General features: G+C 46.6%; 1 protein-coding gene and 1 long non-coding RNA gene across 3 annotated transcripts; both read right to left on the reverse strand.

The window, feature by feature from the left end:
- Positions 1-530: 530 nt before the first annotated feature.
- LOC134455306 (uncharacterized) lies at positions 531-12,377 on the reverse strand. The gene is made up of 4 exons (XM_063206329.1): positions 12,218-12,377; positions 2,249-2,737; positions 1,569-1,705; positions 531-572 (listed from the first exon to the last, which is right to left on the reverse strand). Exons 2-4 carry the CDS (start codon positions 2,733-2,735, stop codon positions 531-533), a joined length of 666 nt encoding a protein of 221 aa, XP_063062399.1. The 5' UTR covers positions 2,736-2,737; positions 12,218-12,377.
- Positions 12,378-13,347: 970 nt separating this feature from the next.
- LOC134455193 (uncharacterized) lies at positions 13,348-16,494 on the reverse strand. 2 transcript variants are annotated; one of them, XR_010036063.1, is made up of 5 exons: positions 16,317-16,494; positions 15,743-15,798; positions 15,089-15,158; positions 14,789-14,875; positions 13,348-14,208 (listed from the first exon to the last, which is right to left on the reverse strand). It is a non-coding gene; the product is annotated as an uncharacterized LOC134455193 (long non-coding RNA). The 2 variants fall into 2 exon arrangements; XR_010036062.1 differs by lacking the exon at positions 16,317-16,494 and having other exon boundaries at positions 15,743-16,308.
- Between the last annotated feature and the right edge of the window lie 3,100 nt (positions 16,495-19,594).

Raw genomic sequence — 19,594 nt, forward strand, 5'->3', positions numbered from 1 at the left:
TAGTCATTTGCCCATGAAAAGTTTCCTACTGATTTTGTAGAGGGGTCCCACGGGAAACGGGTTGTGCCGGCCAGCGACACTGCTTTCGGTTCCAGGGGAAAAGTTCTGGTCAACACAGACTCCTGTCTGGGTTGGATCAGGGAGGATTCTTGAAGTCGTCTGCTTCTTTTGTCCTCGAGAGCCGGTGGGCTCGGTCCGACGGAAAAATGTTCAAGATAGAAACGTTCAGGTCTCGAACATGGAAAAACACTGTTCCTACAGTGTTGCTTGCAAGGCGGGATGGTTACAGCTGTGATCGGACTAAAGGGGGTCTTTCACGAGTTTAAGTCGGCCAAACTAAAACTGGAGGGAAAGTCTTTGTCCGGGAAAGGGAAAGGGTTGCGCAGTTGAAATCTTCTTAGTCTTATCCGGGATAGGTACAGTCTTACAGAGGCTTGTCCTCTTCAAAGAGCGGGTTTCAGAGAGTGAGGGGTACCTGTGCGGCACTCTTTATAGTGAAAACAGCAGGGGGTAACAGGAAACAACATACTTCAGTAGTACATTGCAAACAGTCTCTTTGGGTTCAGCGCCCTCTAGAGGCGCGGGGAGAAATGGCGAAAACACAGGGGAATATCACCTACAGTCCCCCCTTGAGGCACATTGGTGAGCGGATTGGTCCCGATGTGGCTCACGGTGTCCCTGTCATGAGACATTGTCCTTTGTAATCCACAAGAAAGTAGTCCACAGGAAAGTAGTCCACAGGAAAGTAGTCCGATAAGTCCTTTCTGGAAAAAGTCTTTCAGACACAGTTCATGCAGTGAAAAGTTCAAACACAGTACACAATTCATGGGCAATGACTTAGGCACTTGGGCAATGACTAAGGCACTTGGGCAATGACTAGTAAAAGTTCTAAAGCTATCTGTCTAACTACATATGACATTTCACACAGCAAACATAATCAAAGAAAAAAATCAATGAAAGGAAGGAAGAGAGGTTAGTTAGTGTTAGCAAGCCTACTCTCCAGGAAAGTTAATGTTGGCACTCTGTCCAACGGAGTACCGGACACGGGTGCGATCATAGTTCTCTGGCACATAGATCGCGTGGTGCAGTTTGCGGTGCATTGTCAGTATGTACCTGTGTAGTGTGATGGCTATGAAAACAGTGATAACCCAGCCACTAACGAGAAGTCCCAGAGAAATTTGGTAGATTAGGGAGCCTTGATCAGAAGAGGGGGTAGAACGATAGCGCAAAAACATAGTATCAATACCAGTGGGGTGAAGACTGAATTGTACAGTTTTGGTCCCTTCCAGAAGCAATTGCTCTTGGAGGGTGGCGTTTATCTCAAGTTCATGGCCAGGGAATGCGTTGGGCATTTCCACTTCTGTTTCGTACTGATCAGAGCTAAGGTGGTGTAGCGTGATGTCACCTACATGAACAGTGGCCCCTAGTGGTACACTAAGGAGGGAAGTCTGGTTGGGGAGCTTCATTCTAGTGGCTGTGTTATGCTGGTCGTATGATATCAGAATGTCAGTCTGGGGTGTGTTGATTAGCCAGCGATTACCGGCTCTCTCTACTCTAGTTTCCGTAACCTCGTCCTTTGTGGACAGTTGGGCGGCACACTTCTGGTCTGGGACCTTTGACAGTCCGCAGAGGCGATCAGTAGTGTCTCTGATAAAGGGATTACTGGGGCAGACCCAGTGAATATCTTTGGTTGAGGTGCACATGTCTAGGTTGGGAATAAGGTAGATAGAGGGGTTGTCATCGTGATAGGCTATAGTAGGGGGTGTTTGGAGACGTACGTGTACGCCGCTATTCCAAAAGCCTACATTAAGGACCGACTTAATTCTGTAAATGTTTTGTCGCTCAATGATGGGAAGATTAAGAATGAATCCTATCTCTAGGTTCTTAGGATCGACAAAAATGGGAATAGCGCTGCCAAGACTATAGGCCAGGTGGATTTGTGATGAGTAAACGTTAGTGGTAGTCGTAGCTCGCAGTATATTGTCAACCATGCTAAGGGGTATTAGATATGGTGGAATTTTACCTCCACCCAGAGTACTGAGGGAGCTGCTTACTTCTCGCATCAGATCTTGCATTAAGTCTCTAATTACTCGAACGTACTTCACTTCGCTTCTCATGATAGTGGCTAAACGGTCTACGGCATGCACAGTATTGTTAATGAGAGTTGAATGCATATTAACAGCGAGTATGGTTCCCTGCAGGGTTTTGCCTAGGTCCTGCAGCGTCTCCTGTTGGGTTAGCAGCCTACTCTGAATTTCTGGCATTTCCTCTTTAAGTGTGCTAATTTCGCGCTTGACGGCAGTCAGGCTAACGGTATTAACGGCGGAGAGGCCCACTGAGAATAGGGAGCCGATAGCAGAAGCAGCGGTAAGAAGTCCACCTAGGAAACGCTTGGGACGGGCTTTGCCGCTCAGTTCCTCTTCTGTGACGATGAATTTCTGCAGCTGTTCGAGCATGTGGCTAGTGGTACGCTTGGCGTGTTCGATGTTGGATCCTATCTCGGAAGTAGGGCCAGTTTCCAGGTTCATCTGAGAGGGTGACCTGAAATGCTTGCGGTACACGTCCCACGGGTCAAGGCGGGCATATACACGTTGAGTGTGGACGCGGCAATTGGTGAGAAGCAGGCCGGGTGCATCCTGGAGTACGATGCCACTCTGAGGGCCGGGTTCCACTATGTCGCTGGCCAGTGTGGTCTGAAGGGCGAGGAAGATGCAGAGGATCCAGAGAGGGGCCATTTCTGTAACACATAGGAGTTTTGGTTACTAGAGTTTGATGAGGGGAGTTACTTAGGAATGCATACTTATAGTGTTAAGAGGCATGCAGCTAAGTTAGGCAGACTACTGACTACTGCTCTTCCACCCCCCTATGGAGTGTGGACTGCTCGAAGAGCTTAATCTGGTTGCTATGGATCCATCTGTAAGAGGGCGTTTGGCTAGGCTTTGAGGTCTTAATACGATAGGCGACTGGGGACAGCTTGTCTGTGATTTCGAATGGCCCTGACCAGCGGGGTAAGAATTTCTTGGACACGCCTACCGGCTTTGTGAAGTTGAAGTAGAGGACTTTGTCGCCTATTTCGTACTCACGGCTCGTCGCTTTCCTGTCGTAGTAAGCTTTCTGGCCTTTTGCACTCTTTTCAAGATGTTCCTGGGCCCAAGCAAATGTAGTCTGTAGGTGGCGTTGCAGATCGGAAACGTACTGGTGTGCCGTGTACGCAGTGGCAACGCTCATGTCTTCTGGTTGATAGAGGAGGTGCAGCGGGAGAGTCATTTCACGACCAGTCATCATTTCGAAGGGAGTGACTCCCGTCGAGCGATGGGGAGTGGCCCTGATGGCCATTAGCACCAGAGGGAGCTTGATATCCCAATCCTTTCCATGTCCCTGGACATACTTCCGGAGCATGCTCACGATGGTTTGGTTGGCGCGTTCGACCTGGCCGGATGAATGAGGGTGATACGCAATGTGGAACTGCGCTTCGACGCCTAGCATTTCCCACAAGGCTTTCATGACATCCGCGGTGAAGTGCGTTCCTCGGTCTGAATCAATGGAGAGAGGCAGGCCCCAACGGCTGAACACGTGGTTCATGAGGAGGAGAGCGGTGGTCTCGGCGGTGTCGTTGGGAGCAGGGAGGCACTCTATCCATTTGGTGAAGGCACAGGTGACGGTCAGGAGGTATTTGTTACCTCGAGATGATTTTGGGACTGGTCCAATCCAGTCGATCTGGAGGTTAGACCAGGGGAACGAGATTCCTCTGCGCTGCAGGGGAGCTCGGTTCAGGGGTTGCGCAGGACGGAATTGGCAGCAAGTGAGACAGCCTTTGACGTACTCTGTTACATCTGTGATCATGAAGGGCCAGTAGACAACCGACTGCAGCGTGCTGAAAGTCGCGTTGGTGCTACGGTGTCCTCCGCATGGGCTGTCGTGGGCGTACTGTAGTATGACCCCCCTATGGTCCGTGGGCACGACCCACCGAGGAGGTCCTTTACGGCTTGTTGAGTACACCAAGAGTCCCTTTTCAAGTTTCAGGCTGTGCTTGAGATTGTAAAGGTGACGTAGATCTGGAGATTGTTCCAATTCTTCTTCGGAGATTGGGTAGGTGTCAGGATTGGCAAGGAACTTTCGGATCCGGTGGATTGGAGGGTCCCTTTCCTGCATGGCTGCCAAGTCTGCGTCCTCTGGCTTTCGGCCGAGTCGCAGTGTTTCCGCCTGGGGCGTAGTGTCAGTTTGTCCTTCCTTAGCCTGTCGACGGGTGATCGCGTTCACTGTCTGTTCTGCTTTTGGGGGAAGCCAGGAGTCCTGAAATTCCCAAAGAGGGCCGTCCACAGCTCCGGCCTTTGCGAGGCTGTCCGCTGTGTCGTTGCCGTCCTTATCCGGGCCTGGGACCAGAGAGTGTGCTTTCACCTTTCTCCAGTAGACGGACATTCCCTGCTGGGTCACGAGCTGGTCACAAGCGAGGAAGAGTTCGGAGTGCTTCACATCCTTGTTCCTGGCATTCTTCATGCCTTGGGCCTTCCACGCCGGGAAGTGTGAGACGAAGCTATGTCTGGCATAATTCGAATCAGAACAAAGGACCAGCTGTTTGAGGTTCTCGTTGCTAGCTTGCTGCAGTGTGATGAGGGCGGCGGCGATCTCTGCATACTGGCTAGTTTTAGCGCCGATCCGGTGTTGGTATTCTCCACGTAGCGGGCCGTTAACCCACACAACACCGACGCCAGCTCTGACTTCGCTCTCGTGATGGAAGGAGCACCCATCGATGTAAGCAGTGGGCAGATTGTTGCAGACATTCTCATCATAGTAGTGATGGTCAGACGGAAGAGATAGCGCTGTTGAGGTCTCCACTTGGATTGGTCCATCTTCGCATTCGCAATGTTGGCACTCCGCAAGGCCACGGCCTAGCGCCATCTTGTGGTTTTGGGCGTACTTCACCTCAATGTCGTAGCCCTGTAATGCCATCATCCACGACGCGAGTCGAATGTTGGAGACTTTGCCCTCTCGCAGCCTCTGGCTGTTCAAGAACGTGACAGGTTGATGGTTCGTCTCGATCACCACCTTCTGGCCACCGATGTAACTGCGGAAGTGCTCAACGGCCCAAACCGTTGCGAGCAGGGCTTTTTCGCAGTCGGAGAACTTCACTTCTACAGGACTAAGAGGGCGGCTGGCGTATGCGATAACGCGGCGGTCTCTATCGTACTGCTGGGAAAGTGCGGCACTCAGGCAATGATCAGAAAAACTGGCTTCAAGGAAGAACGGCTTATCCTTGTCCGGGTAGGCCAGGCAAGGGGCCGCGCAGAGCTTCTGCTTCATCTCCTTGAAGGCAAGTTCTTGGGGACTACTCCAATTGAATTCTCGATCCTTTCGGAGAAGTTCGTTCAGCGGTCTAGCTATTTCAGCGTAGTCCTCGATGAACTGTCTGGAGTAGTTGCATACTCCCAGAAAGCTCCGGAGTTGGGACACGTTGGACGGGGCTCTGATGTCTTGAATTGCACGGATCCGGCTGGACTGAGGTTCGATGCCGTCAGGCCCGACACACAGTCCGACATACTCGACTTTTGTCCGACACCATTGTCCTTTGGTGACGGAGAGCTTGGCCCCGGCTCTAGCTAGCTGTGACAGGACGTGGCGAATCTCTTCAAGGTGGGCTTCGAAGGTCCGTGATCTGATCAGAATGTCATCGACGTAGATCAGGTTCCCTCGGGCTGCGGCGTCGCTCATGGCTTTGTGCAGGAAGATGTTGAACTCGGCTGGGGAGTTTGAATATCCAAAGGGGCAGCGATTGAACGTCATTTGGCGGTTTCCAAATGAGAAGGCCAACTTGTGTTGGTCTGCAGGGTCCACTCGCATGGTCCAGAAGCCGCTTGCCACGTCCGCGGTGGAGAAGAACTTTGCATCCTTGACTTTCGCTAGTTCCTGGTCCAGATGGATCATGGGCCACCTTGACAGGGGCACTTGCTTGTTCAACTGCCGGTAGTCGATGGTGAGTCTCCATTTTCCATTGGGTTTCAGAACTGGCCACAAGGGGGAGTTGTACGTGGAATTACACTCCCTGATTATCTGCTTGTCCAACAGGGTGTTCAGCGTCTCTTCGATGGAATCGTACGCTGCCAAGGGGATCTTGTATTGGCGCACGAAAGTGGGCTTGGCCTTCGGGTCCGTTGGGATTTGAACGGTGTGGAGATCGGTGACGCCACAATCGTTGGAGTCCTTTGACCAGATGGGCTTGAAGTGATAGAACAGCTCTCGGAGCTGTCCACGCTGGCTATCCGTGGTCAGACTGTCAGCTTTCACAAGCTGTTGCTGAACCTCCTGTTCGAAACCTGGGTACGGCTCATCGGGTGCTAGCTCAACAACCTTCGTTGCGGGGCCCGCGCTCGATGGCTGCACGGCAAGAGCGTACACTAGCAAGTGCTTGGGTGTATCGGTCTTGGTCAGGACAATGCGTTCGTCCCGAAGCATATCATGAGGCTCGATTCGGATCATGTGGAAGGGGGAGGTGACCAAGAAGCTACCTGGTTGGTGGGACGGCCTGTCCGACAATGGGAGTTCACCAATGACTGGAATGGTGAGTTCAAAATCGTGGAATCCCTGGTCAACCAGGAGACCTAGCGCTTGGCGGGCTGGAACTGAACAATCGTACCTCGTGGGGTTCTGCACCAAGAGGTAAGCTGAACGGTTTGTTACTTCGAGTAACGGAGTGCCACACACTGCTAGATCAAGATCCACGAACGGCTTGAGGGGCTGAAAGAACGCTTGGGAACTGGGCAGCTGTTGGTCTTTAACGACAACTAGCCTAAGCGGGAAGCCAGCGGTCCTAGCGGGGACGACGACGTCGAACTCGCTAGCAACGTGGCAGGCTTGGGGAATTGTCTGTCCGGAACGCATTTGTTCGAGATCTGACTGGAACGGATGCTTGGACGCATCGGCTTGGGTCCAGATGACTTGATTTACAATGTCCAACTGGGCTCCCAGCCTAACCAAAGTGTCAGCTCCGAGGACCAAAGGGTCCGGGAGCCCGGGGACGACACTTAGGTAATGGAGGAACTCTCTCTGACCAATGGTCAGTGACACAGCACAAGTGCCTATGGCTTTGAGGGGTGTCTGAGGAGTTTCGGCGGACAAAAGACGATGACCTTTCTGCACGAATGCAGGCGGGGCGGGACTTCGCCACAAAGTGTCGAAGCAATTCTGGCTGATGGCTGATTTCTCTGCCCAGAGTGCTAGCCTGACGGCTGACACGGTTACGCTGTTTACAGCGAACTTGCCAGACAATTGGGGGTAGTACCTCTCTGGTGGGGACTCACCCAGGGAGCATAGGAAAGCAGGGTGTTCGAAGAACACGGTGCGATTGGAAGAGATGCTGGGCGGATCTGGAGTCTCTCGTCCAGACTCTGTGTAGAGGGACGTGAACTCGAGTTCCTCTGAAGGAGGCCTCTGGGAGGACAGGCTCTGAGGGAGCGGGCTCTCTTCGGAGGTCGTTGAGGCGACTTCCGTGCTGATCTTATCGCAAAGAGCTTGCTCTTGGCGAGGGGGCATGATTGGAGTGGGGGTGACTTGGGCCCAGAGTTGACCTTTGCGGCAATCGATGAGTGGTGCAAGCCTGTCAAGCAGGTCTTGGCCAATGAGGAGGGGCTCGGCACCAATAGAACAGATGTAAGTGGGATGAATGATGGTCATGCCTTGGAACGTTAGTTCCAACCATGCGATGGTGGTCACGGGGGCTTGATTCTGAGTGAAGCTAACTAAGTTAACGTCACAGTCCTGAGTTCTAATGGGCTTTCCCTGCTTGCGCCGTGCGGCCGCCACTCTGGAGAAGATCTCGGAACACATCAGGGTTATCTCAGACCCAGTATCCAGGAGGGCTTGGAGGGAAACGTCACCTTCTACAACCACCGGGGTGTAGATACGCTTGGCGTTACCTTTCCGCACCAAGTCTCCTAGAAACTGTGTGAGAGGCGCATCCTGAGGATCCGGTTTCACCACCGGAGGGGGCTGCATGGCCCTATCGCCGTCTGACTGCAAGGGACGCTCTCCCCACCCCACAAGGTAAACTCGCGGTGGCGGTGGGGAGGGATCCCGGCCTAGTCATGCCGACGAGTCCTTCCCTTTCTTGGCTTTCATCTGGTGCTGCAGGTCCTTCATCATCTTCTCCATTTTGGCCATTGAAGCTCTCATCTCGGCTAACTGGCTATCTTGCTTAGCTGGGTTAGCGTTGGCCTGTCTGGAGTCCGGCCCCCCTCGAGGGCCCTTTGGATGAAACTCTGACCTATCACCCTGCTGGCCACCAGGGGCATGTCCAGGGGCTTGATTACCGTTTTTGCGATAGCCTTGCCCCTTGACGTTTTGCCCTGGCCCCCCTTTCGCTCCAGCCTGTTTACCTTTCCAGCTAGACTGATATTGGTTTGAAGACTGGTAGTTGGGGCTCGGATGGTGCCAGTTGGGTCCCGTTGCCGGGGTTTCTCCTTCTTCTAGTCGCAGCTGTTGGTCTCCTTGTCCATGCAGCGCGTAGACACGAGGTTCTTCATCGACTTTCTGCTTCGGTTTGACGAGAGTTTGCCACGTCATGGTGGCGACGGCACGTATCTCCTTCATCGTGTGGAACTTCTGTCTACATATGATGTTCGTTTGATCCTTGATGGAGGGGTGGAGGTTGTTCAGGAAGAAGGACTTGAAGATCCGATCTTCTTCCAGTCCAGGGGCATGGGAGCCCTGGAAATACGCCTCCCGAAGGCGTGTGAAGTATGTTCGAGGGTGCTCGTGCTTCTGGTGCTTCACCTGAAGGGCCTCCATTGTGGCCGCGGTCTCGTCCGTGTATGTCGAATACTCATCGATCATGTGCTTTCGGAGTTTCTTGTAGTTGTCTAACTCATGTGGTGGGAAACCTCGAAGAAATCCGCGCACAGTAGTTGAGGAAGTCTTCCAGATTAGCCTTGCCTTCTCTAGGGAGGTGGCCCCTGGAAGCTCAAGGAGAGCTCGCTCGAGCTCGCAGAAGTAGTCGTTGACGTTACGTTCTCTCTTCTCGGGCTCGAAACGGTCAACATCTTTCGCTACAATGTCTAGTTGGCGGACTCTGCATGGGACTCTGGGTGCGGCGGCACCGGCGGCTCCTGTCCTCGGCTGGTACGGCGGCTCCTCTTCCTCGCTGTCGGAGCTGGACTCGTACGCCCTAGGGTCGTGCCATGAGCGTATGGGGTTCTCCACTGCGGTGGTTCGCTTTTTCGACTTGCCGGGAGGTCCAACACTTGACATTGCTGCGAAACTCGGGTAGAGTTTCTTTGGCTGATTTGGGTCCGTAGCTGGATGGGTGTGGCTAGGGGTCCCATGTGACACAGGTTGCAAACCTGCGTTGGCGGAGGGTGCTGCGCTCGTCGTGTGCGAGGCAGTCGTCCTAGTGGCGAGGTAGGGCGTGTTCGACATCGCCGGCTGTCTACCTTGAGCGCCGGTGAAGGGGATTAGAGGAGTCTGGATATCCGGGAGAGTTTGGCTGGGTGTCCAGTCTAACAAGCTGGGTTCCTCCTTTTTCTCCTCTTCCTCTTCGTTCCCCCGGTGGGGGTGATGGGCTGACACTGGTTCGGAACGCTGAGGGGCTTCCTGCTCGTATTGTTCCACCAGGTGTCGGAGGGATCTCATCTCCTGCTGGAGTGTCTGGTAGGCGGGGCCTATCTCATTCAGTTCACTTTCCAGGGTGTTCCCTCGTTCTTGTTCTCTACCTAGTTCTTGAAACAACTCTTGGTGTTTCCTCGTTAGGTCATGAATTTCTACTGCCATTGCTGCTTTCGCTTGATTCTCCTCTTCTTTAGCATATTCATATTCGCGGTGTAAGAGCATGAAGAGTCGGCTGAACCCGACTGGGGTTGTGATCTCCCTTGTGCCGAGTTTCTCGACCGTTTCGGTCATTCTCTGTCTGCAGGCTCTTCGGCTTAGCTCTCTGATCTGCGTCCTGTCGTCAGCACTCACGGTCGCTAAATCGCCTACGAGGTCGAAAAGAGATTGCTTGGTGTCTTTCTTGACTCCGGCCGCTGCTCCGCTACCGGCGGCTCCTGCCTCAGGCACTTCTTTAGCATCCATTGTCTTGCACGAATTAGTACGGGCTGTTAATTGGTTACGCTTAGAGTGTTATCCGATTACGCAATTAATTAAATGGGAGAGTAATTGTTTTCGCAAGGAATTTAATACTAACCTTTAAATAATTCGATCAGAATGTTATCTAGCGCGGTAATCAATTGGGCCTCGAGTATCAGATCCGCGTGTTAAGACTCAAGATACCGATTTGTCAATCAATTAAGTTAGAAAATTAACTCTACTTTTAAATCAATCAATTAAAGTTTCAATTCGCTATACTGTAATCAATAACGGATGTCTATCAGTTAAAAGTAGAATTTAATCTAATTAATAACTAATTAACATGTGAGTATTAAGCAGTTCTATAGGGATTATCACTTGTAATTAATCAATTTTGGCAGCTATTAATTTACTTTGATAATTAATTAACAAGGGCGCATTTACTAATTACAATCGGACGCAAAATTTCAGTACGAAATACGGTTGACACAATTTCAGTACGAAATACGATTGACACACTGTTGTTCACTCACCGTTAAATCCACCTGTAGATTATAACTTGGCCGAGCTTGTGTTATTTTAAAACAGTTTGTTAATCATTGCAGTTTGTACACCAACCATTAAACCATTATCCTCACGCGAGGGCGTCAGTAATGTAGGGGTAGTTGCGTTTGGATTTACTCCTAATGCGACTATACCAGGAATTGAAGGCAAAATATCTTGTTTGGGAATTTAATTAATGATGAATTAATTATAATTAATAAACCAATTAATTAAAGGTAATTAAAGGACCGTCTCATAAAATCCTTAAGATTATCAATCACAATATTCAACAATAAATTGCTAAACACAGAATTAATAACAAGTTTGTACTGGGATACTCAACCGGGCACAGTGAACAGTAAGGCCTATTCTCTGTGATCAGTTGGGTATGCAAGCACAAAGGTAGATCTGAAGGCAAAATTCTGATAATAGGTTGGTTGGTTGTACAAAGCAACAAGGACAACAAAATGCAATCAAATGATTTACTTTTATTAACTACTAGGATAACTAATAAAACATTACATTCAAAGTCGGATCAATGGGTAAACACAATAAGGCACAAGTATAAAAACAAGAAAGAAATAAAAGGGGAATTGTGCGTGTAGGGGAAATGTGTGTGTGTGTGTGTGTGTGTGTGTGTGTAGGTGCGTGAGCGTGAACAAAGGAGGAGCGTTAGCCCCGGTTGCTATGGTAGCAAGATGGCGTCCACCACGTGGGCTAGGTTGCTATAGCAATGTAAACAACACGGTGATATTAGCGTTAGCCTCAGAACCAAGAACAATGGGGGTAGCTAGCAGCTACTTAGCAAATAACCGGCGGGGGTTTTCAAGCATTAAAAGTCCCGTGAAGGGCACAAACATGTATCAAAGGTTCTGGAATTAACACTAACAGTTCCGGGTATGATGTGAATGGAATGTGAGCACAAAAGAAATAAAAGAGAGAGAATAGAGCACGAATGAAACGGCGAGCTTGAATGTTTGTCACTACAAAGATGGCCGTACACTCGTGTACTCAAAGCAATTAGATTCAGCGTGGCTACAGCTGAGCAGCAGTATTAGCTAGCAGAAATGTCCGGACAAAGGAGGCTATTCAATGAACAGTCTATTATCAGTTATGTGCAAAGTTGTACCGGAAAGGTACCAAAAGTCCGGAGAAATCTACAAGTCTAACACTCAGAGAGAGATAGGGAGAGAGAGATACAAGAGGGAGAGAGAGAGAGATGTGGGTGTAACGTGTGTGTGTGTGGGTGTGTGTGTCGTGCGTCTTGGCTAGCAGGCCGCTGTTACACAGGGGCTACTAGCGATTGTCCTTAGCTAACCCGTTAGCAAAGAGAATCTTTCGAATACGGACGATACTGTATGAACGCTTGCGAATGCGGTTCATACAAATAATCGCGGCGTACAGAAGGGATTCACGTTGTTAAGGAGTATGCGAGGTAGAAGTTAGAAGCATGCAAACTAACTAAGCAAGAGAGAGAGAAAAGAGTTCAAAACAATGTCTACAGAAATTAAAGAACAACACATGTGCACATGAAATAAAGCTTCGAGCTAGATTCAAAGAAACACATCTACTAAACTCTACTCAGAATTAACTAGTCATTTGCCCATGAAAAGTTTCCTACTGATTTTGTAGAGGGGTCCCACGGGAAACGGGTTGTGCCGGCCAGCGACACTGCTTTCGGTTCCAGGGGAAAAGTTCTGGTCAACACAGACTCCTGTCTGGGTTGGATCAGGGAGGATTCTTGAAGTCGTCTGCTTCTTTTGTCCTCGAGAGCCGGTGGGCTCGGTCCGACGGAAAAATGTTCAAGATAGAAACGTTCAGGTCTCGAACATGGAAAAACACTGTTCCTACAGTGTTGCTTGCAAGGCGGGATGGTTACAGCTGTGATCGGACTAAAGGGGGTCTTTCACGAGTTTAAGTCGGCCAAACTAAAACTGGAGGGAAAGTCTTTGTCCGGGAAAGGGAAAGGGTTGCGCAGTTGAAATCTTCTTAGTCTTATCCGGGATAGGTACAGTCTTACAGAGGCTTGTCCTCTTCAAAGAGCGGGTTTCAGAGAAAAAGGGGTACCTGTGCGGCACTCTTTATAGTGAAAACAGCAGGGGGTAACAGGAAACAACATACTTCAGTAGTACATTGCAAACAGTCTCTTTGGGTTCAGCGCCCTCTAGAGGCGCGGGGAGAAATGGCGAAAACACAGGGGAATATCACCTACACAGTTTTTGAGTAACTTGCCCAACTCTGCTTGCTACACAAAGGATCCGATTTGTACACTGCAAAAAAGCCCTCTAAAAAAATAAGCAAAAAATATAGTGTTTTAGGTGAAAAATTGCTTATTTTGAGCAAAATAATCTGCCAGTGCAGCGAGCAAATTGGACTTGGTAAGAATTCTTAAAACAAGAAAATAATATCTAAGTGGTAGGCATAGAAAAACACTTGAAACAAGTATAAAAATCTTATTTTTCTGTTGCTTGTTAAGATTTTTTTTCTTATTTTAAGCAATTTCTTCTGCTTTATTAGTCATTATTGCTTAGAATTAGATGTCATCCAAGAAATTATTGCTCAAAACAAGCATACAATATGCTTAAAACAAGGCAAATTTACTTGTTTCCAGTTCATTTAAAGTCTTAAAACTAGTCTGATTTTCTTAGCTAGAATACTTATTTTCTCATGTAGAATTAATATCTTGTTTAGGTGTATGAGAAAAATATACTTGACAAGAACGTCAAAACATTTCTTTTATTAATATTTCATCAGCTGGACAAACATGCAGTCAAACGATAATAAAACACCAAAATCTAGACAATATAATCGTATGATTAAACAGAAATTAAACAGAAAACCTGAAATTCAGTGTACTGTACCACATTAATTTATGTGGCCTCTGCATGTTAATCCACCATTTTGAATGCAGTCAGATATCTCTGGCCGAAAAACATACTCAACAGAACAGTATGTGTCTATTTACTCACTTATTTACTTAGACATTCATGAAAAAGATGTTATTTGTGAATGGACATTTTAGAATTAACTGCCCACAGGAGCACTTTTGACTCTTTGATTCTTTCCCAAAGTGGGGGAGGAGAGGGAGAGAGAAATGTTTTTAATTATGATATCAATGTGTCCATGAAGTGCTACTGAGGCGTTATTACGCCTTTCATTATAGTGCTCATCTTTTAATCTGCATAGAAAAAGCTTAGAAAAAAACCCCTCAATGATACTCAATGCCATGCTGAGCTAAGATAAGGACAAAAAAAATCATCAACTCAGATCAGAGAACAGCACAGAAAAGTATGCATAGAAATGCGATGGATTGTCCTTTTATACAATGGCTTAGAACCTGAGATTGCCAGTGTCCAACATATTTACTGTAGTTTATAGTGATTGAACCTTTTGGGCATATTTTCCAATCCATTGTAAATCCAAATCCACAGAGTTGAGATTGAGGGTATATACCGGTAACCGAGTCCAAAGAGCATCACACATGCACAAGAGATGCTCCGAGTTCACTGTACAGCTCCATGCCTTGTATCACAGTCTCTGGCACGGGATGTTCCTTGCAAACCATATACGTAGATGTGCAGTCTGCCTTTGGATCACTTCGCCACTCTAGTCCTGATGGTGGAAAAAGAAAATGCAGAAAGCTTAACACTGTGCACACACTTTTTATGTAGCTTTAATGGCACTAAATGTAAAAATGCTGATGTCTAGTGAATGACAACCATGGCCACTAATACGGGGCATTTAATAGTGTGCTTGTCAGTGATATGCAGGTGCCATTTATCGCATGCTCTCTTTATTGGGGTGCAGATCGTTTGTGAACATCATAATCAGAACTGTTCAAAATTCAGAGTCAGTGAACCTAGAGGTGGGCCATGCGTCTCCCACACCTAATGTCTGACCTTCTAATACCTAATACCCAACTTCATTAGATTGTTTGCAACTCAAACACAATGGATCTTTCTCAAATGCTAGGCCAGTGTCCTTCCAAGTGTATCAGCCTAATTAGTCACGCCCAGTGATTGGATACCCTTTATTAGTCACACCCAGTGATTGGATATTCTGTAGAGTTCACCAAAAAGTATCTAATCACTGGGCGTGACTAATTAGGCTGATACACTTGGAAGGACACTGGCCTAGCATTTGAGAAAGACCCACAGTTTCCATTAGCTGTTGGAGCCATGAGTTATCCTACCTTCCTTCTGGCAATGCCTCCATTCTCCTTGACAACCTCCAAGATGCTTCCTCAAGTATATGTCAGGCACAGGAACTCTGCATTAACCTGCCAAAGACACATTACAAGAAAATGACATGGTTGTCAGGCCCAGTTGTGTTGTGCTTCCTGTCTGTCCTGTGACTTGTGACTATGTCTTTCTATCTCTGGGGCTGCAGGTGGGGCAACACCTGTGGTCAAGCCACAAAGACATCCTACAGGACAGACATACATCAACACTTAAATACTATCTGTTATGACATAATGTACCACCATACTTACTTCACTCAATGTCAGCAACGCAGGCCATGCGGTGTAGACTGCCAGCTTATCTTAGACAAGCCTTTTGCACCTATGACAAAACACATAATTAGAGTGCTGGAGTTGATTAAACAGAAATTACAAGATAAGATGAGGGCTAACATCACAATGGCATTGACTGACTTCCTGTAAAACCTAAGTTGAGACCAGGGGTCAAGGAGAGTAGAGTAGCCTCAACCAAATATAATCTGCCATATCAAATAGCCTATGTCACTGCATAGATGTTGACTGACGCATGTTGTTGGATTACCAATGATTTTGCATCCTCAAGCAACTCCACACCATGCATGAAACACCACTTCTTGTTGTCTATGGCAAGCAAGTCAGGTACATCTTCACCACTTTTTAGACTGGGGAATATTGTCACCATTTAAAAATATTGGTAAATAACGTGACTACAGCCACTTAAGACAGCGTGAAATTAAAGGTTAATTCAAATATTTTTCACCATATCCATGTTTCATACAATACAAAATAACTGTTGACACCATGCCAACATGAAAATGACAGCTAATTGGCTAAAAAGTATGTTTATCCTCATTTTGCTTTGGTGTAAGTAAAGTGTTCAAGCAGAGGGTAAAGTGTAAAACAATTGAACATGGACATAAATCCTACCTTTTACAATGACTGTCTTCAAAGTCACATCTTCCACTCGCACAGGGGGCAACCATCTGTCAAGTTGAAAAACAGAGGTGAACCTTTTCTCACAATATCGGCAAACATGGCTTTTCAAAGGTGATATTCAGGACTGGCCAATAGTGACGCCCATTACAAAAAATAAGATACATATTTTGAGTAACATGTGGGGCATTACAGGGCAATAGCAGGCTATAGAGCAATAGCTAGCTGCTAAGCTAAACAGCAGCAGGTGTTAAACTATGTTTAAAATAATTATGCTGGTAATTTACACTTCAGACTGGATAAACCTTAAGGCAACTTTTTTTTACTCCTAAAGATGTTGCACAAGATAAGCTAGCCTACTGTTTAAGAGTGGATATTTGAATGCAAGACAAACAGCTTGTCAGATCACACAGCATGATCTAACAATCGTATCAGTTAACTTTCCATACAGACAAAAACGCCAAAAACATCACAATAGCGTAGTATACTTCACAAATGACTGTAATAGTGTCTTAATACAAGCATATTGCCAAAGATGACAAGGATTGAAACGGATTGTGAAACTTACCCGGCTGAAAACGATTGTCTCAATTTCAAAGCAGGAGACCAACTGACGAACAGGAAGTGACGTAATTCCATTTCCGGTTTTACTCTTTGGTGGTTTTTTGTTTTTGTTTGTTATCCCACCTGAATTACAGCATGAATTTCACATATATAGTTTTGATTTATGTAAAATATTTCTGTACCAATAAGGTAACAACTTGGTGCCAGCAGGAAGAAGATAAATACCGTCAATGAAAATGTGTTTCAACAATAGGCGATTTATTTTTTACTGCCACCTACTGTTCTGGAGTGTGATGTGCCAGTTAATATTATGAGCTTTTTTCAAGTGCATACATTATTTGTTTAGATTAGATTCAAATGGTGTTTATATGATTTCAATGAATCATTTTTCCATTTTAAAATAATATTCCTTAAATGTATGTATACATATTTCTTAATATTTACCAGGACCCAGAAACATTTTTTGAGTGTGCCTTAAAAATGAACACAAAAAAACCTGTTGCCCTTACTGTTGCAGTTGTGCAACAGAAAATAAAACGTGCATTGAAGCACTTTATTTTGTCAAATCATATTGATCTAGATGTTATAACTTCCACTTTTGTTTTTATCAGCAGCAAGGACCATGCTATACATCTTATCATATAATTAAGTGAAATAACTCACAACCTTTTTTGCTCTGATGACGGAAACTTTACAAAAATTGAGACAGAGCAGCATCTTAAAAAAGCAGCATGCTGAACAACAACATGCCCCCTAAACAACATTATATGCAACATTTACCTTCACACTGGGTACTTTGATGAGACACGTGTGCATGAGGTTAGAGTCAAAGCATTATTTGTTTTATTCTAAATTTCTAAATTAAATTAGGCCTAAAATGTCTGCAAATGTCTTATAAATCAAAGCAAAATGGCCCTGCCATGGGCAACCGGTAGGGCACTCGTCTGCCGTGTGGCCGACCCGGGTTCGATTCCCGGTCCGGGTCATTTGCCGACCCCTCCGCATCTCTCTCCCCATTCGCCTCCTGTCCACCTCTCAAACTGTCCTGTCAGTTACAAAAAAGTTGTAAAAAAGACCAAAAACAATCTTAAAAAAAAAAAATCATAGCAAAATTGTCGAAAGTAGCCTACCCATCAAATAAACAGTATATTTGCTCATGAAAAAGAATTGGGCCACACATCAGCGGTATCAAGGCGTCAGAGGCATATGTCAGTTCAAAGATTAGATTTTTTGAATATCATCTCTGTGAATGACAAAAAGACCAACAAAGGTCGGCGTCTGCGCCTTGAACTCAATGCTCGTGTATTGCTTGGTGCGAGCACTCCCAAACAAGTAGTAATCACTCAAAAATGGAAAAAAGGAGGCGCACACAAGACTTGTGTGAAAAAGTGTATTGAAGCCGAAAATATACAACAGAAGTCTAAGGATTAACTGGAGAGACAGACGTTTCGGAGCTAGTCCATTTTCAATGTCTCCAGTAGCAATACAGTTGAATATCATCTCTGAAATGGATGTTTCTTGGTAACAATTAGGAAAGACCATAATCACAGAAATGGGACTCCCTATTTTTTTTTTTATATATACAAGGGCAGTCATGGGTGAGCGGTTAGGGCGTCAGACTTGCATCCCAGAGGTTGCCGGTTTGACTCCCGACCCGCCAGGTTGGTGGGGGGAGTAATCAACCAGTGCTCTCCCCCATCCTCCTCCATGACTGAGGTACCCTGAGCATGGTACCGTCCCACCGCACTGCTCCCCATGGGGCGCCACTGAGGGCTGCCCCCTTGCACGGGTGAGGCATGAATGCAATTTCGTTGTGTGCAGTGTTCACTTGTGTGCTGTGGAGTGCTGTGTCACAATGACAATGGGAGTTGGAGTTTCCCAATGGGCTTTCACTTTTCACTTATATGTGTTATTGATTCATCTACAGCATATTTTGCCTTGAATATCAAGTGTTTGACACACTGAGATGGGATACAGATTTACAATCATGAAATTGCTATGCCAAATGCTGCACAGACAACAGAAATGTCAAAGCTATGAATCATGAATGGAAATCTCAATGGCCCTATTAATTTGTATGCTATCACAGTTGATTAGCTAGAATATCTTAGTGAGATCGAGCCAGTTCTTAAAACAGGTTCATTTGGATTGTCTTATTGTCTTGAAACAAGTAAAAATGTACTCACAGTCTAATTGTTAATGCGACTCCGTCAGTATGTGTTCTATTTTAAGAAAAAAGCTGCTCAGAACTAGTTTTATTATCTAGGTAGGATAAAAAAGATGAATTTTCTTGAAACAAGTCAAATAATCTTAACAATAGTCAGTCTTACCAAGAAAATACATTCAAAAACAAGTGTAATGAGAACAAAATGCTGAATTCAAGTATATTACACTTGTACAGATTTTCGTTTTTTGCAGTGTAGTCAAGACAAGCTCTAAGACAAGCGACCAAAGAGGGGAAATAAGCTGAATTCAGTGAGGAAACCTTGATGTCAACAACATGTATAATTGGCTTTGTTCGCTCACAAACGTAAGATAATCGTTGCCAGAGTGATTTTCAACCAAGATGGAGCTTTTATGCCTAAATCCGCTCCTCGTGACATTTAGTAATTACCCTGAAGAGGTGTCATCACGTGATATCTCAAATGAGACCGTAGGCGATTCAGCCATATGTGGCCAGGATCATGGGGAGAAGATTAGGCAAAAAGAAACAAGTCTGTCTTGGTAAAACATGTCTTTCAGCAAGATTGATTGTGTGATTCAGTTTGTTGATGGGTTACAGCTGAAGTGCGTCACAGTGAACTGGATTTCAACTGATCCTGTTTTTGGTAGTTGTCCACTAGACTTCATTACACTTATGTTGTATTTACAGACTGTGTATGTGTGTGTGTGTGTGTGTGTGTGTGTGTGTGTGTGTGTGTGTGTGTGTGTGTGTGTGTGTGTGTGTGTGTGTGTGTGTGTGTGTGTGTGTGTGTGTGTGTGTGTGTGTGTGTGCATGCATGCATGCGTGTGCAAGGAAGCCAGCAGGGGGGACAAAGGGGTCAATTTTCCCGGGCACAGGGAGAGAGGGGCCCAGAATTGGATCCTCATTACATTTTATGTTTTGGTTATGGGACCCCTTCACGTGTCTTTGTCTTGGGTCTAGCCAAAGCCAACTGCCCTGTGTGTGTGTGTGTGTGTGTGTGTGTGTGTGTGTGTGTGTGTGTGTGTGTGTGTGTGTGTGTGTGTGTGTGTGTGTGTGTGTGTGTGTGTGTGTGTGTGTGTGTGTGTGTGTGTGTGTGT

Source organism: Engraulis encrasicolus, chromosome 9 (assembly GCF_034702125.1).
Source record: "Engraulis encrasicolus isolate BLACKSEA-1 chromosome 9, IST_EnEncr_1.0, whole genome shotgun sequence".
NCBI lineage: Eukaryota > Metazoa > Chordata > Actinopteri > Clupeiformes > Engraulidae > Engraulis > Engraulis encrasicolus.